Genomic DNA, 15,129 nt, shown 5'->3' on the forward strand with positions numbered 1-15,129 from the left:
AATGTCTACTCTGACCTCACACGATCCCCTCTTTACCTCGTCTGAAATCGTATATGTTTAAGACAATTCGAAAGTGTGTTTTTCATCTAAACCCTTCTGTCCTCACCACTTTTCAATACAAAGTGATGTCCTTGACTAATTGTAATTACTCTGGCTGGGTAGCTTGATCCACAGCAAAATGTCATCATTTATTAGTTGATTTATATTTTTATATTAAAATTGGAATAGTGGAATAAAACATACAATATTAACCTCAAAAGTCATAGTATTAAGTAGAATTCCAAGAAGTCCATGTATTTCAAAATTGTGAAAAACGCTGATGTAAGCTTGGTTGTTTGAGCTAACTTCCTGTTGCGGTTGCAATCCCCTCCCTCCTCTCTACGTCACCACATTGACACAGCGGGAATCACCAACAGGAGGATCCTGCTCTGCGCATTGACGAGCAGACAGGACCGCCTCCTTATGGAGTTCTCTGTCCTGATTGGATAAAGTGGGCAGGGATACCACAAAATGTCTTTTCTCTTTCACTGCATGAGCGGGGGGAGGAGAGACATTGGTCACTGACCAAACACTCTATAACAGTGACTACTGTTGGAATATAGAGCCATTTAACACTTATTTTGATAAAAAATATATCACTTACAGCAACTTTAAGTAGGGTAAATGTACTTTGTACCACTGCAGACAAACAATGCACCTCTGTAGCCTCATTGGCTGATATTTATGATTTAGGGCCAATGTATATCATCATTTCTGCGTATTGACGTGAAGATAATTAAACAATGCATGCCTACATTTTACAATAAACTTACTAACAATGTTTAGTTAAGCTTTCCAGAGGCTACAAATTGAGCTAAACACAACTACATCCATTACAATATGTTTAATTCTTAATGATTTAACCTTGCAGTTGTCCTCACTTTCCATGCACAATGTTGTTATAGGATATGCGTGCTTTACTTGTCAGCGTGTGTGTTCCTGCATGATAAGTGGAGGAGACCTGCAGAAAGAACGTGTCTGGTCTTGTCTGTTATTTTATTATATTCATCCCGTTCTTGACACAGCGTCATAGTCTAACCCCTGTAATTAACTCCATTCATTCCAGGCAGATCTGCGTATTCGCATCAGCTGCAGCTTCTTTTCTCTTCAGAGAAAATCTCAACTGTTCTCACCCTGAATGATCCCTCTCACTCTCCTCATACGTAAAGGAAACAGATCACTCCCAGAGATCCCCGGAGAGGGTTCAGGTGTTCCTGTACAGTGGTTTCACTGGTTGATGTGGAAAGGTTATGACATGAGGGGTATTGGGTGATGCTTTAATTGATGTTGACAAATGGACACCTGCAGCTGAGGCTGTGACATCCATAGTGCAAAATGTCTGATGATAATGATGACATAAGAATGTGACATGGGCATGGTTTGTCATTTCATACCTCTTGGATTCAAAGGGTAAACAGTTGTAATTTGTCAGGCGTGTAGGACTGAGGCGGTGCTGAGTATAGGGCTCTGATCATGTGAGGAGGGAATGATGTGGTGAGAGGCCCACAGAGAATGGCGAGGGTCCAGAATTTTTTGCTGCTGTCCTGTTTGTGGGCCTGAAATCTCAAAGGATTAATTGTGTGGAAAGGCACACATGAGATAGTACGATACAGTCTGTCTGGATGTGGCTTCATTTATAACCATTCATAGAATTTTAGGAGTCAAAGAATTTGTCAAAAGTCTCAAAGAAATGCTTTTTAAAACATTTAATAAGCAATCGTAAAGGTTCAAAAACATATTTTCCCGGTGAGACCAGAGACAATTTTCCTGCTTTGGCTGGACAATAAAGTTATTCCATTCTATCAGTTGCAACTTTACAATGGCCATCCCAAATAATATTTATGGTTACATTTACAAAGTATTATGAACATCAATTTAAACTTTACAAAAAAAACGGTCGCTTGCTAAATGGTTTATAAAGCATTTTATTATTTGTTAACAGTGAAATAACTTAACTGTACTAAATTTACCATTTATTAATAAAGGTTAATGTACCCCCCCATAGGCCGTTTGTATCATTCCAGTAATTTATGTCAAAATGTCTTTTAAAACAGGGCCTTTATAAATTATGAGCAAAAGTATGCCTGTAAAATCATCAAAAAAATAAATATCATAAGTGTTTGTTTAAAAAACAAAACAAGTGTTTAACAATGTAGAACAGATGTGTGTACATTTTCCTCGAAAAGTTTAGTTAACAGATGGCAGGTGGTACCAGTTTCATGGGACATTTTATCCAGAAAACATACAGGTGTTTCCTGATGTGTCACGTGATAACACACCTTCCTGTCGTAACGTAACATAATCTTCATTTCCAGTCAGAAAACGTCTGCACCTCCAAACTACAGCTATTTTTAGCACGTTTCATCTAGTAATAGCCCCACGTGAGCCCCGCTGTCGTTCTGGTTTATATTTAGAACGCACGCTCCCCCGACTCTTGCGTCAATGGAATCCCGTGCGTGCGTCACACGGAAGAACGTCTGTGCCAATCCCGGCGCCGATTGGCTGGCGACCCGGAACGTTCCACCGCCCCGTTCACCATGTTTGGGCATGACCCGCCTTTTGTCGACGCAGCCAAAATAAAACGAGTGTGTGGAGTCTCCTGCATTGGTCTGACCCAGTGTGTGTGTGTGAATGTGTTTGAATGAGTGTGTGTGCTGACAGCAGCTGGCAGAGGTGACATTCATCAGTTTCACTCGTTTGGAATTAATGAAAAGCTTCAAAATCTGGATATTTACATGAACCAGGTGAGAGAAAATAGACAGTTTTTTGTTGCATGTATTGATATTTATTTATTCAGTGGGGCACATTAATGCTGAGGTGAGAGTTATATGTGTATGTTTGCCTTTATGCATCATTATAACTACTTCTATAATAATTTAAGCACATAGAACAAGACTGACTGACTTGTTGTTATACCTTGCTAAAACTAATACTGTCAATCCCACCTTTATGAAGGTAGTAATATTAAAATCTGATGAAAACTATTTCACAGTGATGTTGACTCAACTAGACTACCCTCACTGATATCAATGAGGTGTACAAAATATAACAAACACACCGTCAGAACAAACTCAAGCCTCTACAGTCAACTGAACATTAGTGTTAGCTCATTAGGCGTACCTAAGAAACTTGGCAACCGAGTGTAAACAGCAAATCTTGTTACATGATTATTAGTAAAAGTAAAGTAGAGTATAGTGGTGTGTGATTCCTGCTGCTCCAGCTGACTGGTCTTCATTACCAGCAACAACTTTCTCATGTTGTCTTCTATGCATTTGTCTATTACTGTTGCTATACGGGACTGGAGGAAAGTATAGAGTACAGTATGGTGTATTTATAGGACATAAGACACATGTTGGACACTTGAGCAGTGTGCTCTCCCCATGGGTCGAGCTTGATTGTAAGTTAAGGAAAATAATTTAACGATTTGATTTAAGTTTGAACAGTTTTGGAACAATGCTCAGGTGTGTAGAGTGAGGAAGTTTGCACTTGTGGATACACGCCCATTCACCCAACCATGCAGAGACACACAACGCACGCACACACAAAAATAGGCTTTGCCACCTTTCCCATTTCAGCTGGCATTTAGCCCACTTTGAAATATAATCTGCAGCACTCCCTGTGAAAGAGGGTTGCCCTCCACTGAAAGAGGTTTTCAGAGCATTAACAGCCAGTAACACAATATCTGACAATATATCTGATGTGAATGCTCCACTGGACCACCCGCTGCATTTTCTAAAGAATGGCCCTGAAGCCAGAGAAATGGCATGTTGAGGGTGTTAATGTCAGCTACTGTTTGGATGGTTGCAGAGAGAGGATTAGAAAAATGCTGACCCAATTAATTTAAGCAATATCTAATTTATTAGGATGTCTGAACTTCATTGTGAAATACAGTACATATGTTTAAACAGAAAACTCCTTATCAGCTACTTATCCCCAGTGATGTTAAAGCAAAAGCAGGTATAATGCTTCTATTTTTTTAAATTTATTTAATTTAACTTTCAAATTTGAATTTGTTACATTTGTCTACAACAAGTTTAAGTCAGTTCAAGTCAAGTCAATTTTTAATTTATATAGCCTGAAATCTCATATCACATTGCCACAATCTGTAAGGTGTATGACACCCTCTGTCCTTAGACCTTCAGTTCAAGTAAGAAAAAACATACATAACATTCAATCCTTTCTCAGAATTATCAATTATCAATTTGCTTATGTATATAATGATGCATATATAAAAATGAACATAAACAAAATGTATCTCACATAGACAAGCATTTGGGATTACTTTCATTGACTGTTGCTGTGCTCTGTCCTAGAGATGCCCTGTGTACAAGCCCAGTACGCCTCACTGCCCCATGACGCCTACTTCAGCTCTGAGTTCCTGAATCCTGACCTAAGTGCCAAGCTGATGATGGACATCAGTGGCCAAAAGGACCAGCTGTCTACATCTTCATTGCCCAGCATCAATACCTTGGTGGGAACTGGCTACATGGGGGAGTTCGATGCATATTCCTGCAAGATTACCACCTCTCCTCCTTCCTCTTCGGTTTCATTCAGCCCCGCCGCGGTAGCCGAAAACTCCTGCCCTCAGATGCAGAGCCAAGCCTTGAAGTTGGATGATCTCCAGGTGTATGGCTGTTACCCAGGATCCTTTGCGCTCAGCTGCTTCGATGAAACGCTGTCTTCGTGTGGCTCCGACTACTATGGCAGCCCAGTTTATGCTGCTGCTTCTCCTCCAACACCAGGCTTTCAGGCCCAACCTGCACCTGTCTGGGATTCCCCTTTCAGCCCCTATCCCCCGGCCCCCCCGGCCCCCCCATCCTCTGTGGCTGATAAGGCAGCCATGGCCCAGCAGCTATCCTTTTTCACCTTCAGCCCCACACCAGAGCAGCACTCTCCCCTGGGGCAGCATCAGGATGTTCAGCCAGGCCAGGACGACCCTTTCTTCCTGACTCCTCAGCAGCATCTCTCTCCTCTTCATTGTCCCCCCATGTCCTTGGAGCATGGACCGCTGGACAGCCCCAGGCTAATGGAGAGCGCCCTGATGTCTCCAAAAACCCACAACCCAGGATCCAGTGAGGGCCGCTGTGCAGTCTGTGGTGACAATGCATCCTGTCAGCACTATGGAGTCCGCACCTGTGAGGGCTGCAAAGGATTCTTCAAGGTAAATAGCTGAATAGCATTTTGCTGGTTTATTCTACTGAGTAGAGTCTGACTAAGACAACATATATCTATATCAATATATATCTCAATAAGAAACGGCAAATAAATGTTCAAGGTAGTTTAGAAACAGTGAAAACCTTAAAATTTTGCCCACCAGATGCTTCTTGGTTACAACACAAACATTAGGGACCCTTAGTAAAAGTGTTTCCTTGTGTTGTGTTTTTGTGTGAAGATAAAATATGCAATATTTGTGCATAAAATGACTAAAAAAAGACATGACCTTTGTTATATATTTTGTTCGGTTGTTGACGTAAATTATCCTAAATGTTTCCAACAGTGTTCAAACCTAGAGAAATCTGTAATTTCACTCGAGGTAATGATGCGTTTAATTTAGCCATCTGATGCCACAACATCTGGAAACATCAGATGAGACGTCACAGAGTGAGCAAGGAATAAGACTTTAAAACATTACCTTTGTCAGGTGACACTGATACCAATTTGTATTTTTGTTCCTGATGGCGCCAAAAGAACTGCAGCTGCAAAACGAGTGAAGCTTTTTAGACAAATTGACTCGATTAAAAAACAATAAAATAGGCAAAGAAAATGCAAATGTATTGGTGCATTTCTGTATATGCGTGCAGCATTGTAAACCAAAAGTAATGTATTTTTTTTTCCTTGTTTGACAGCGAACTGTACAGAAAAATGCAAAGTATGTCTGCCTCGCCAATAAAGACTGTCCGGTGGACAAGAGGAGGAGAAACCGCTGCCAGTTCTGCCGTTTCCAGAAATGTCTCGCAGTGGGAATGGTCAAAGAAGGTAATGCAAAGTCAGACTCTCTTACAGCCTTCAGTGATGATGAGAAACCTAGGGGTTTGTAATGACAGTCTTGCGAAACCAAAGCTAAGAATGACAGACATATGTAACCAGAGCTATACAGTGCCAGCTGCAGAAAAAGGGAAACTGAAACTGATACAGCAGTTGTTTTTTAAATTGCGTTGTGCAGTGACAGCCACGTGAGAGTCACAAACGTGTGCTTTAAGTGCTCCTCTCCTCTTTTCTGTCTCTTTCTTAGTTGTTCGCACAGACAGCCTGAAAGGTCGCCGGGGTCGTCTGCCTTCCAAACCCAAGACTCTGGCTGAGCCTTCATCCACAACCCCCAGTGTCAACATCATAGCTTCTCTTGTGAGGGCTCATTTAGACTCAAACCCAACCATTGGCAAGCTCGACTACTCCAAGGTAAACCTCACGACTTGCACCATGTCCAGAGCTCCTTTGTATCAATCAGATCAGTTACAGTTACCTCAATACAGGATGGAGGCTGAAAGCATAGACAGTGAACAGCTCACTGAGGGTATTTGCAGTTCTTTACAATAGCATTGACTCTCCCCACCTCTTCCTCCTCAGTACCAGGAGACAGTGGACAACCTGAAAGAAAAGGAGGACGCCGGTGATATCCAGCAGTTTTATGACCTGCTGACCGGTTCTTTGGATGTGATAAGAATCTGGGCTGAAACCATCCCGGGATTCACAGATTTCTGCGCAGAGGACCAGGAGCTGCTCCTTGAATCTTCCTTCGTTGAGCTCTTCATTCTGCGACTCGCATACAGGTCGGCTGCTTTTAACAACATTAACTTCTATTTCATTAGACTCATGTGCACCTTTCAATATGCTGATTGTTCTCTTGATTTGAAACTGTGCAGGTCCAATCCTGAAAAGAACAAGCTGATCTTCTGTAATGGTGTGGTCCTCCACCGACTGCAGTGCGTTCGCAGTTTTGGTGACTGGATTGACTCCATCATGGATTTCTCCCAGAGCCTGCACCGCATGAACTTAGACATCTCCTTGTTCGCCTGCCTCGCAGCGCTAGTTATCATCACCGGTGAGAGCTTCTATTTGCTTTTCATTGCAGAGAATCTGACTGTATTTTAATTTTATGTTTATATTCAGAACTGTCTTTTTAACGAGAACATCTCTTACATCTAGATCGCCATGGCCTCAAAGAGCCCAAACGGGTGGAGGACTTTCAGAATCATCTGATCACTTGTTTAAGGGAACACGTGAGCGGGAACGGACCAGAAGCCAGCCGGACCCAGCCCAACTATCTTTCTCGTCTTCTGGGTAAACTCCCTGAACTGAGGACTCTATGCACACAAGGCCTACAGCGCATCTTCTACCTGAAACTGGAGGACCTGGTCCCCCCTCCACCAATAGTGGAGAAAATCTTCATGGATACTCTTCCCTTCTGAAAAAAACATGAACATGACCGTGATATTCGTAAAAATGACAGACACAAAGCACTTAATGTGAAGTTTTATCATTGGACTCTACTGGTGAACCTCCATCTATCACACTGACGTGTGTGCCGACAACTGTCTGACATTGTTCAAGAGACCATTATTTTTCTAACATTAAGTTTTTAATTCAATATAAAGATTTACTTCAGTTCAGTGAAACTGTCATAGACAGAGCTGATATGGTATTTACAGTTCAGATCACAGTTTATACATGTTTTTGTGTGCATTTGTAAAATGACTTTATTGCTGTGCTACATGTGTGAATGTGTCCTGCTATGCAGCTAGTAAGATGTGGATATCTGGGTAGATGCAATGCAATGTTACATACTCAGCTTTTTAAAAACAAAAGAAACACACTAACCTCTTAAAAAGCATGTTTTCAAAGTTGCTTTTCGATCCCACTAAGAAGCGGAGCTATAGAAAGAACCTTAAAGAGTCCTACTTTTCAAAAGGGAAAATTTTTCTTTATATCACAAACAATAGTTTTAGTCCTACTTGTGCTCCTGTGGAAGGTCTCGGACCAAAGTTTACTCTTATTTTGATACTACCAGTTGCAAACCTTATTGCCTTAAACTAAACTAAACGTTCTGCCATAACTCTTGTGCTGCCATTTTGCACACCTTGTAAAGGCTGATGCTGGCAGGGTCACTGTTCCTTGTAACGACATATTTCTAGGGCTTCTAAGAACAAAAATGGACTTGCTGAATGAAAGTGCCTTTTATAAAGCCTCAGTCCTCGAAACGTAATGAGTGACACTAAGTGAATTTTCATTCCAAACATCCCATGCAGAGACCCATTTATCGCAGAAATTAACCGATCTGCTTCAATGTCACCATCAGAATTGATTTTGTACTCATGAATGATGAATACGATTTCAGGTCAGTGCCAGCTTTTGATACGATGTGCCTGAAGGATGTGTCAGTACAGTTTGACAAAGAGCACATAATACTTGACCGCACACTCTTCACACTGCTAAACTGGAAGGACACCAAGTGATGACAGGTGGTTTAGGATCTACAAGAACTAAATCCTGTTCACATGTGAGCCAGTGAAATTCATGACTACAGTAGAGCTGTTCAGATTAAAATCAAGTCACAGCACATTTCAGTCTCTTCATATCCACAATTAGTCACAGTATACCTTTTCTATGATTTTATTTTTACCCTAACAACGCTTGAAAATCCACATGCATAAGCGGACGTTTCGTGTTCGACATTGTTTCTTGTCTTTGGCTGCATGTGTTTTGAACCTCAACTCCGTGTGCGTAAAACTCCTACTGTCTTCCACATTCTTCTGAATTGTGCAGGTTCTATTTGTTTGTTTTTTTACATGTTGGATTTATTTTTTATTTTCATCTCAAAATGAACTTAAGGAATATCTTAAGGAGTCACAGTGAACTTTGATGAGAAGATGAGCAGCTAAGAGCACTTAAAACGGTGCTCAAACAGTATGAAGAATACTTGTTTCTCCTACTGTATGTGTGTTGTTTGGGACGTGTGTGTGGACTTTGAAAGTAATGCCAGGGGCTTTCGTAAAAGGGTGCAGGAGTATTAAAAGAGAATATTTGATATTAAATCTTTTTGAAAATACACCACTGTCTGCCTTTGTTTAAATGCTGGTAAATGGAGAGATAAAGTTCCTCTGAGTCATGTGACCTTTGACAGATTATAGTTTCTGTACTGCCTCTGCAAATATGTCTTTAGTTTCCTCTAGCTTCTGAAGGGGAAGAAGAGTATTTCTCTTTATGTAATTTAATCCAGGTGTCAAATTCAAACAATGTATATTTTGTATTCTGTCTTTGGAAGTATTTGCTTACAAAAATGTCCACAGGATGAGGCTGGCGATATTCATGTGATATTCAATCATTTGTTGTTTTCAGCTGTGGATTGGTCACATGACTGAGTATACAGCAGAACTGTGTGTTCATTGTAAGGTAGGAACACGTCAACAAGTGCAACAGTATGGCTTATTGTTAGATGTATTGTCATGAAATTTTGTACAAAGACCCATGGTTCCCAGAAGATTATTCCTGGTGACTTTGGTAATCCCCTGACTTTTCCATTAGCGCCACCATGAAGTTCACATTTGTGGTTTTCAGTGAAATGCCACGATGTTCCTCTAATAACTTTGGTGATCGCGTGACTTCTCGTCACAAACCAGGATCAGTTCAAACTTTTTATCCAGTACTTTGTTTTTGTTGTAGAGAAGCTGAGAATTTCTGTGCTTGTTATCTCCAGATAATATGGCTTGATATCTGATAATCATAAGTAATATGAGGAAACAACCGTTTGTTTTCTCATGATACTGGGTTGATTATCTCATTATCTCAAGATAAAAGGCTTGCTTTCTCAAGATAATGAAATAATTAGCTTGTGATCTCGAGAATGAAAAGTTTCAGCTTCCATAGATGTGAGACAAATTCACTGAAAAACTAAGATGGTGAACATGGTCCAAACATTACCTGCTAAAAGTCAGCATGTTAGCAGTGTCATTAGGGATGTCAGTGGTTACCTGATTAATTTGCTATCAGACAAAAGGAAGCACACTAAAAGAAGCTCAGAGTGGGAACATTTCCTCCAGAGAGGCAACAAAGCCCAATGTACATGTAAGTCAAAATGTTTAGTTGTAGTACTAGCAATATGATTACCACATTAAGAACAAGCACCACATTGCCATGCCTGAGGATGGCTTGCACCCAAAGATCACGTTGCTGCTAGCTGGGGGTGAAAGTGTGATGCGGCGATCCAAGCAGGCACTGAAGTCACTATGGTCGAGAGCTACTGTGACAAAACACATGGAAGAGCTCTTTGAGAAGAGGAAGGATGAGCTAAAAGTGATAGCTAACGTTAGCTCTGCGACTCAAGCGACTGCTGGACAGCTCTCACAAACAAAAGTTTACTGCACAACTACCTGTAACTTCATCAGCACCTCTTGTGTTTTTGCTTTTTTCTGGTTACTGGTTAATGGGTGTTGGGCTGTCAAAAGAAAATGTAACTGAAACTGATATCACTAATTGTCATTGTGAACATGTTAGCATGCTGACATCAGCATTTAGCTGAAATCACCACTGTCGTTAAGTACATTCTCACAGAGTCTAGTATTTAATACGCTATATCAGGCTTTGGCCATCGTAAAACTTGTTGTTAAGATCAACCGATTGTTGGTTTTAGTCTTTGGGATTATTCGGGATGACATTTATTGACAGAAAAATGTAAAACATCCCTAGGACTGTCTTATAAGAAGAATCTAGAAAATGATTCCCAGTTATTGGTGCCGTCTAGGAAACAGGAAAGCTGTATTTGATACATGGGCTGGCAGAGCACTGAAACAAAGTGTTGCAATAAGTCTGGCTGTGTGAGACAATTTAACACAGCTCTCAACGTGCTGCAGCTTGTTACATATTAATGATGTGTTGAAAAGTGACCAAAAGTAGTCCTTCATCTCCTTTTCACTGAGTCTGTGTTGTTTTGTCACACATGGCGTTAATGTTGGCAATACCCCTGACCAAAGGGAAGACGACACCATGCCGCTCTCAACCACAGCAGACTGCAGGACCGACTGCATTCAGCCCTTCGACACCTGATCCTACTGTACACCACGTTCCAGTCATCTGGATTTTGGTACTGGCAGACAGAGTGGAAAAAACAGGACAAGGGGAGAAGAGAGGAGGAGGCAGTATGAAAGCTTGCTAACATTGAGAAGTTCATTATGTTACAAAATGGCAAGCATGCTGACCAAGTCAGATGTAATGGGAACAGCAGACGAGTACAGTTTCATAAGAGAGTTCATTGGTTCCAACTACATTTTTTATCTATCTACGTGTTTACTTTAACTTTACTGCCCAAACCCGAACTCAAAATACATTCCCCTGTCAATACATCTCATGTTTGAACTGTTACTGTTCCTTGACACCATCTCTTTCCAAAAGTGGAAAGGTACCATCTGGTGCTACCATTGGCTCCTTAACTTTTGACTTGTGCCCTGACACACAACACTCTGCATTTGGGAACAAACTGTAGCCTTACACCCTGAACACACATGACAGATTATGTTCTGACCGGTAATATGCAGCTCACTTGTCATGGTGATTTGTCGCACAGACATGCCGAGCTCCAGGTTTTACATTTGGCCTCTGCACCAAGACCATAGCCTTGAACTCAACACTGGGGGGTGGGGGGACAAACAGTACACATTTTAAAAACTCATTTCCTGCCATTCTAAAACTGTTTAAAATTTTAATAACGCATTGGATTAATTAACAATAACTCATTAATAATATATATTGTACAATAATGTCTAAATGTACAATGCTCTGTTTTTACCTCTTCTAGTTTCATTGGATACCATGGCAGAGATGAGGGATTAATAAAGTACAACCATAACCATCATTATATAAACAGAAAGCTAGTGAGAGGCATGACGAGCACATATGGGCTGTTCGTTGGCTACAGAAGCTATACCAGTTAGCTAACATCCATCCATCTGTCCATCCATCCATCCATCCGTAGGGTATTCCAGATGTCCTTCTCCCTAGTAACACTTTCCAGCTCCTCCAGGGGGATCTAAAATCAAATCAATTTTATTTATATAGCCCAAAATCACTATCACATTGTCTCAATGGGCTTTACAATCTGTACAGTGAATGACATCCTCTGTCCTTAGACCCTCGATTTGAGTGAGGAAAAACTTGCGATGTTGAGAAAAAATAGCCTGATGGGTTAAAAAAAGAAGATGGAAGACATCTCAGGAAGAGCCACAGGGGAGGGATCCCTCTCCCAGGACGGACAGACATGCAATAGATGTCGCATGTTCAGAAAAGAACAACAAAATCACAGTTTACAAGTTGCATTGACAGAATATCTGATACAAATTATAATATCTTAGGTCTTCCCAGACCAAATGAGATATAAAATCCCTCCAGCGGGTTCTGGGTCTGCCCCGGGGTCTCTTCCCAGTTGGTTGTGTCTGGAAAACCTGTAAAGTCAGGCGCCTAGGAGGTACCCTAATCAGATGCCTGAAGCATCTAAACTGGGTCCTTAAGCCAGCAGAACCACTTCATCTGCAAAGAGCAAAGATGCCATTCTGAGATTCCCGAACTGAACACGCTCCTCACCACGACTGAGCCTTGAGATCCTGTGCATGAATATCACAAACAGGAGCGAGACAAGGGACAACTCCCATCAGAAACATGCTTGACATAGTGCAAGTATAAGGACACAGCTCTCACTTTGGCTATATCTGGTCCCTCATAGCAACGGGTGCCATACTCCTGCAGAACCCCCACAGAAACAAGTCACTGTTTCATGAACAGCTAAAATGGTGGTACTAGCCAAGATGTAGCAACTGATGGATGAATTAACCAAAATAGTTAGCTGTGTGTGTGTATAACATTAACTAACTGCTGGCTAACTTGCATTTCTAAAACTTATTTTCAATCAAGCATTTTGTTCAAGCAGTGTGTCTCATCACCTCTTATCCTGTCATCCTCCTCACTGTCGCCAAGCTCTTGCGCAAGAGGCGCTACATTTGGTATTGTAGTTTTTCTCGTCCATTTCCTGTCAGTTGACCCGTTTCTTAATTCATACAGAAAGAGCAGGCTCCTCTGCTTTGAACAGCCAAACTCTCAGTTCAGTGTATAGGGGAGTGTGGAGTTACAACAAAATACATTGAATGTATTTGAAATATTTTGTACCTTCCCACAGCAGTCAAGCAACAGCTTCCGCAGTGGTACAGCAAGACCACTTGGACAAATCCCACACAGAGCTGCATTACACTGTAATACTAGAACCTGTTGTAGCTCATAGAAATGGCATTTGTTAAATTATTATTATCGTTACATTCTCTAATAATTATTTTAAACAGCAGTTCGAGGTTGCCTGTCGAAACATAGATTTAAAAAAAAAATGTTATCTCAATATATTGAGTGTGGACATTTTATTATATTATAATTATAGCCATATTCATAAACCAAACCATTTTTATCTGTATCTTTAAACAATGCTTGAATAACATGAGAAAATCAATTACTTTGTAGTATAAGATTTTAACCACAAAACTGGTGATGAGCTGATAAAGTATGCTGCCTTATTATAGATTAAGGGGGCACACTAGGCACTCCGTACCATGCCCAAACATGTTTGACCCCCAAAGTCCAGTTTGTTTGACTAGAGTGAGCGCTCCACACTGTGGGTACCGAAACACTTTCTTGGCCTGGCAGAGTTGGAAGAGGTGTGCTTCGGCACGGTACGGTTGCTCATGCATGGGCACAAGCACGGGTACGCAATGTGAACATGTATAGATGTAACCGTGCTCAGGCCCGGTTTGGGCCAGAGCAATGTGAGTGCAAGCCAGCGGGGGGACTGGGGAGGAGGACATTCGTGCTTTGGCACAGTACGGAGCAACTGGGCGTGAATATAGTGAGTGCTCTCTATATTACCCACCACCCAGAGGTGCCATCTATGGGAGGGGTGGGGGTGGGTTGGAGCAGTCATTGGGTTTTATGCCCTCCTTAAGTCAAAGATGCTCCTTATAGTCTTAACTACAAATATGATGACTTTTAAATCAGTTTCTTTTATTAAGCTGCACAATACACACACTGTGCAGAAAAAGATGTACATGTACAATCCTGCCCATTCGTGAGCTCACAGCCACCTGATACAGCTAAGCTTCTTTATTATTAGACAGCATTACAGTTTCTGACCTAATTGTGCAATAACTATAATGCTGTTTACATTACTAGGCTTTGAAACACAAAAAGGTGAACCAGAGAACACCAGTGTTGATATTACCATGTTGAAAGAACCCTTCCCAGTGCCTGCAGGCTAGTAAAACAAAACCACCAAAGACAGCCCAGGCTTGGCTGCAGTATGCCGAAAGTCTCTTTACAACATGACATCATCGAACATTACATAAAAATGTTTCTTAAATTGACAATCTTTCCAATAGCCGAGACATTTCACTATAAAAAACAAATGTGAAGCTCATGTTGGTGTGAGAAGAAAAGTTCACCAAAGTCATCGGGCTTCATCCTCTGAGGACGATCAATGTCATGTAGAAAGTAAGATATTAATATTACATTATAACATAACACGCACAATGAAAACATTTCCTTTTAATACTTTGAAGTGTATTTTGCTTTGCTGTTTTTACTCAAGAAAAATGTTTGAATGTCAGACCAGAATGAGTTGCCAGGATGAAATTTACAGTGATAAATGAATGAAGCACATTCGGGAAACAAAAGATTTATGAATTGGTCTGTCACAAAGATGTTGGTGTGTGTTTGTGTGTGTGTGTGTGTGTGTGTGTGTGCATCTGGTTGCTGGAGAGGACATTGTTCCAGCGAGAGGAAAGCTAATAGGTTTGTTTGTGTGGATGCTGCACCTGTCGTTTATTGATGGATTGAGCTGTAAATAACTTTGTGAAGCTGTTTAGTGCTCAGCGGGGGCTTCTGGGTTTCTTTCCTCCCTTTTCTTTTTTTGCTTTTTCGAAAAACCTTTTAGTGCACACACACCTACACACATGCTTCAGAAATGCAGATATTCATCTTAGTTTTAAGAGCTTCTCAGCATCCCTCACTACGTTTCAGAAAAAAGGATGAATGTGTCCAAGCAAAGTTGGCATGACAATTCAATCGTCT

The 15,129-nt window shown here is 41.1% G+C and overlaps 1 protein-coding gene across 1 annotated transcript; it reads left to right on the forward strand.

Moving 5' to 3' along the window:
- The first annotated feature begins 2,648 nt into the window (after positions 1 to 2,648).
- Positions 2,649 to 9,080, forward strand: LOC311254196 (putative nuclear hormone receptor HR38). The gene is made up of 7 exons (XM_084347821.1): positions 2,649 to 2,783; positions 4,353 to 5,200; positions 5,886 to 6,015; positions 6,272 to 6,435; positions 6,604 to 6,806; positions 6,900 to 7,078; positions 7,183 to 9,080. The coding sequence occupies exons 2-7, from the start codon at positions 4,355 to 4,357 to the stop codon at positions 7,443 to 7,445; spliced, it is 1,785 nt and encodes a 594-aa protein (XP_084203947.1). The 5' UTR covers positions 2,649 to 2,783; positions 4,353 to 4,354; the 3' UTR covers positions 7,446 to 9,080.
- Positions 9,081 to 15,129: the final 6,049 nt, after the last annotated feature.

The sequence above is a fragment of the Pagrus pagrus genome, assembly GCF_965226575.1.
Source record: "Pagrus pagrus genome assembly, chromosome: 3".
NCBI lineage: Eukaryota > Metazoa > Chordata > Actinopteri > Spariformes > Sparidae > Pagrus > Pagrus pagrus.

Excerpts from the sequence above, each read along its gene's own strand:
- LOC311254196 (XM_084347821.1), top strand. The coding sequence starts at position 4,355 with ATGCCCTGTGTACAAGCCCAGTACGCCTCACTGCCCCATGACGCCTAC. Across the intron at positions 6,807-6,899 it reads ATTCTGCGACTCGCATACAG|GTCCAATCCTGAAAAGAACA; the intron begins GTCGGCTGCTTT and ends GAAACTGTGCAG. Across the intron at positions 7,079-7,182 it reads AGCGCTAGTTATCATCACCG|ATCGCCATGGCCTCAAAGAG; the intron begins GTGAGAGCTTCT and ends TCTTACATCTAG.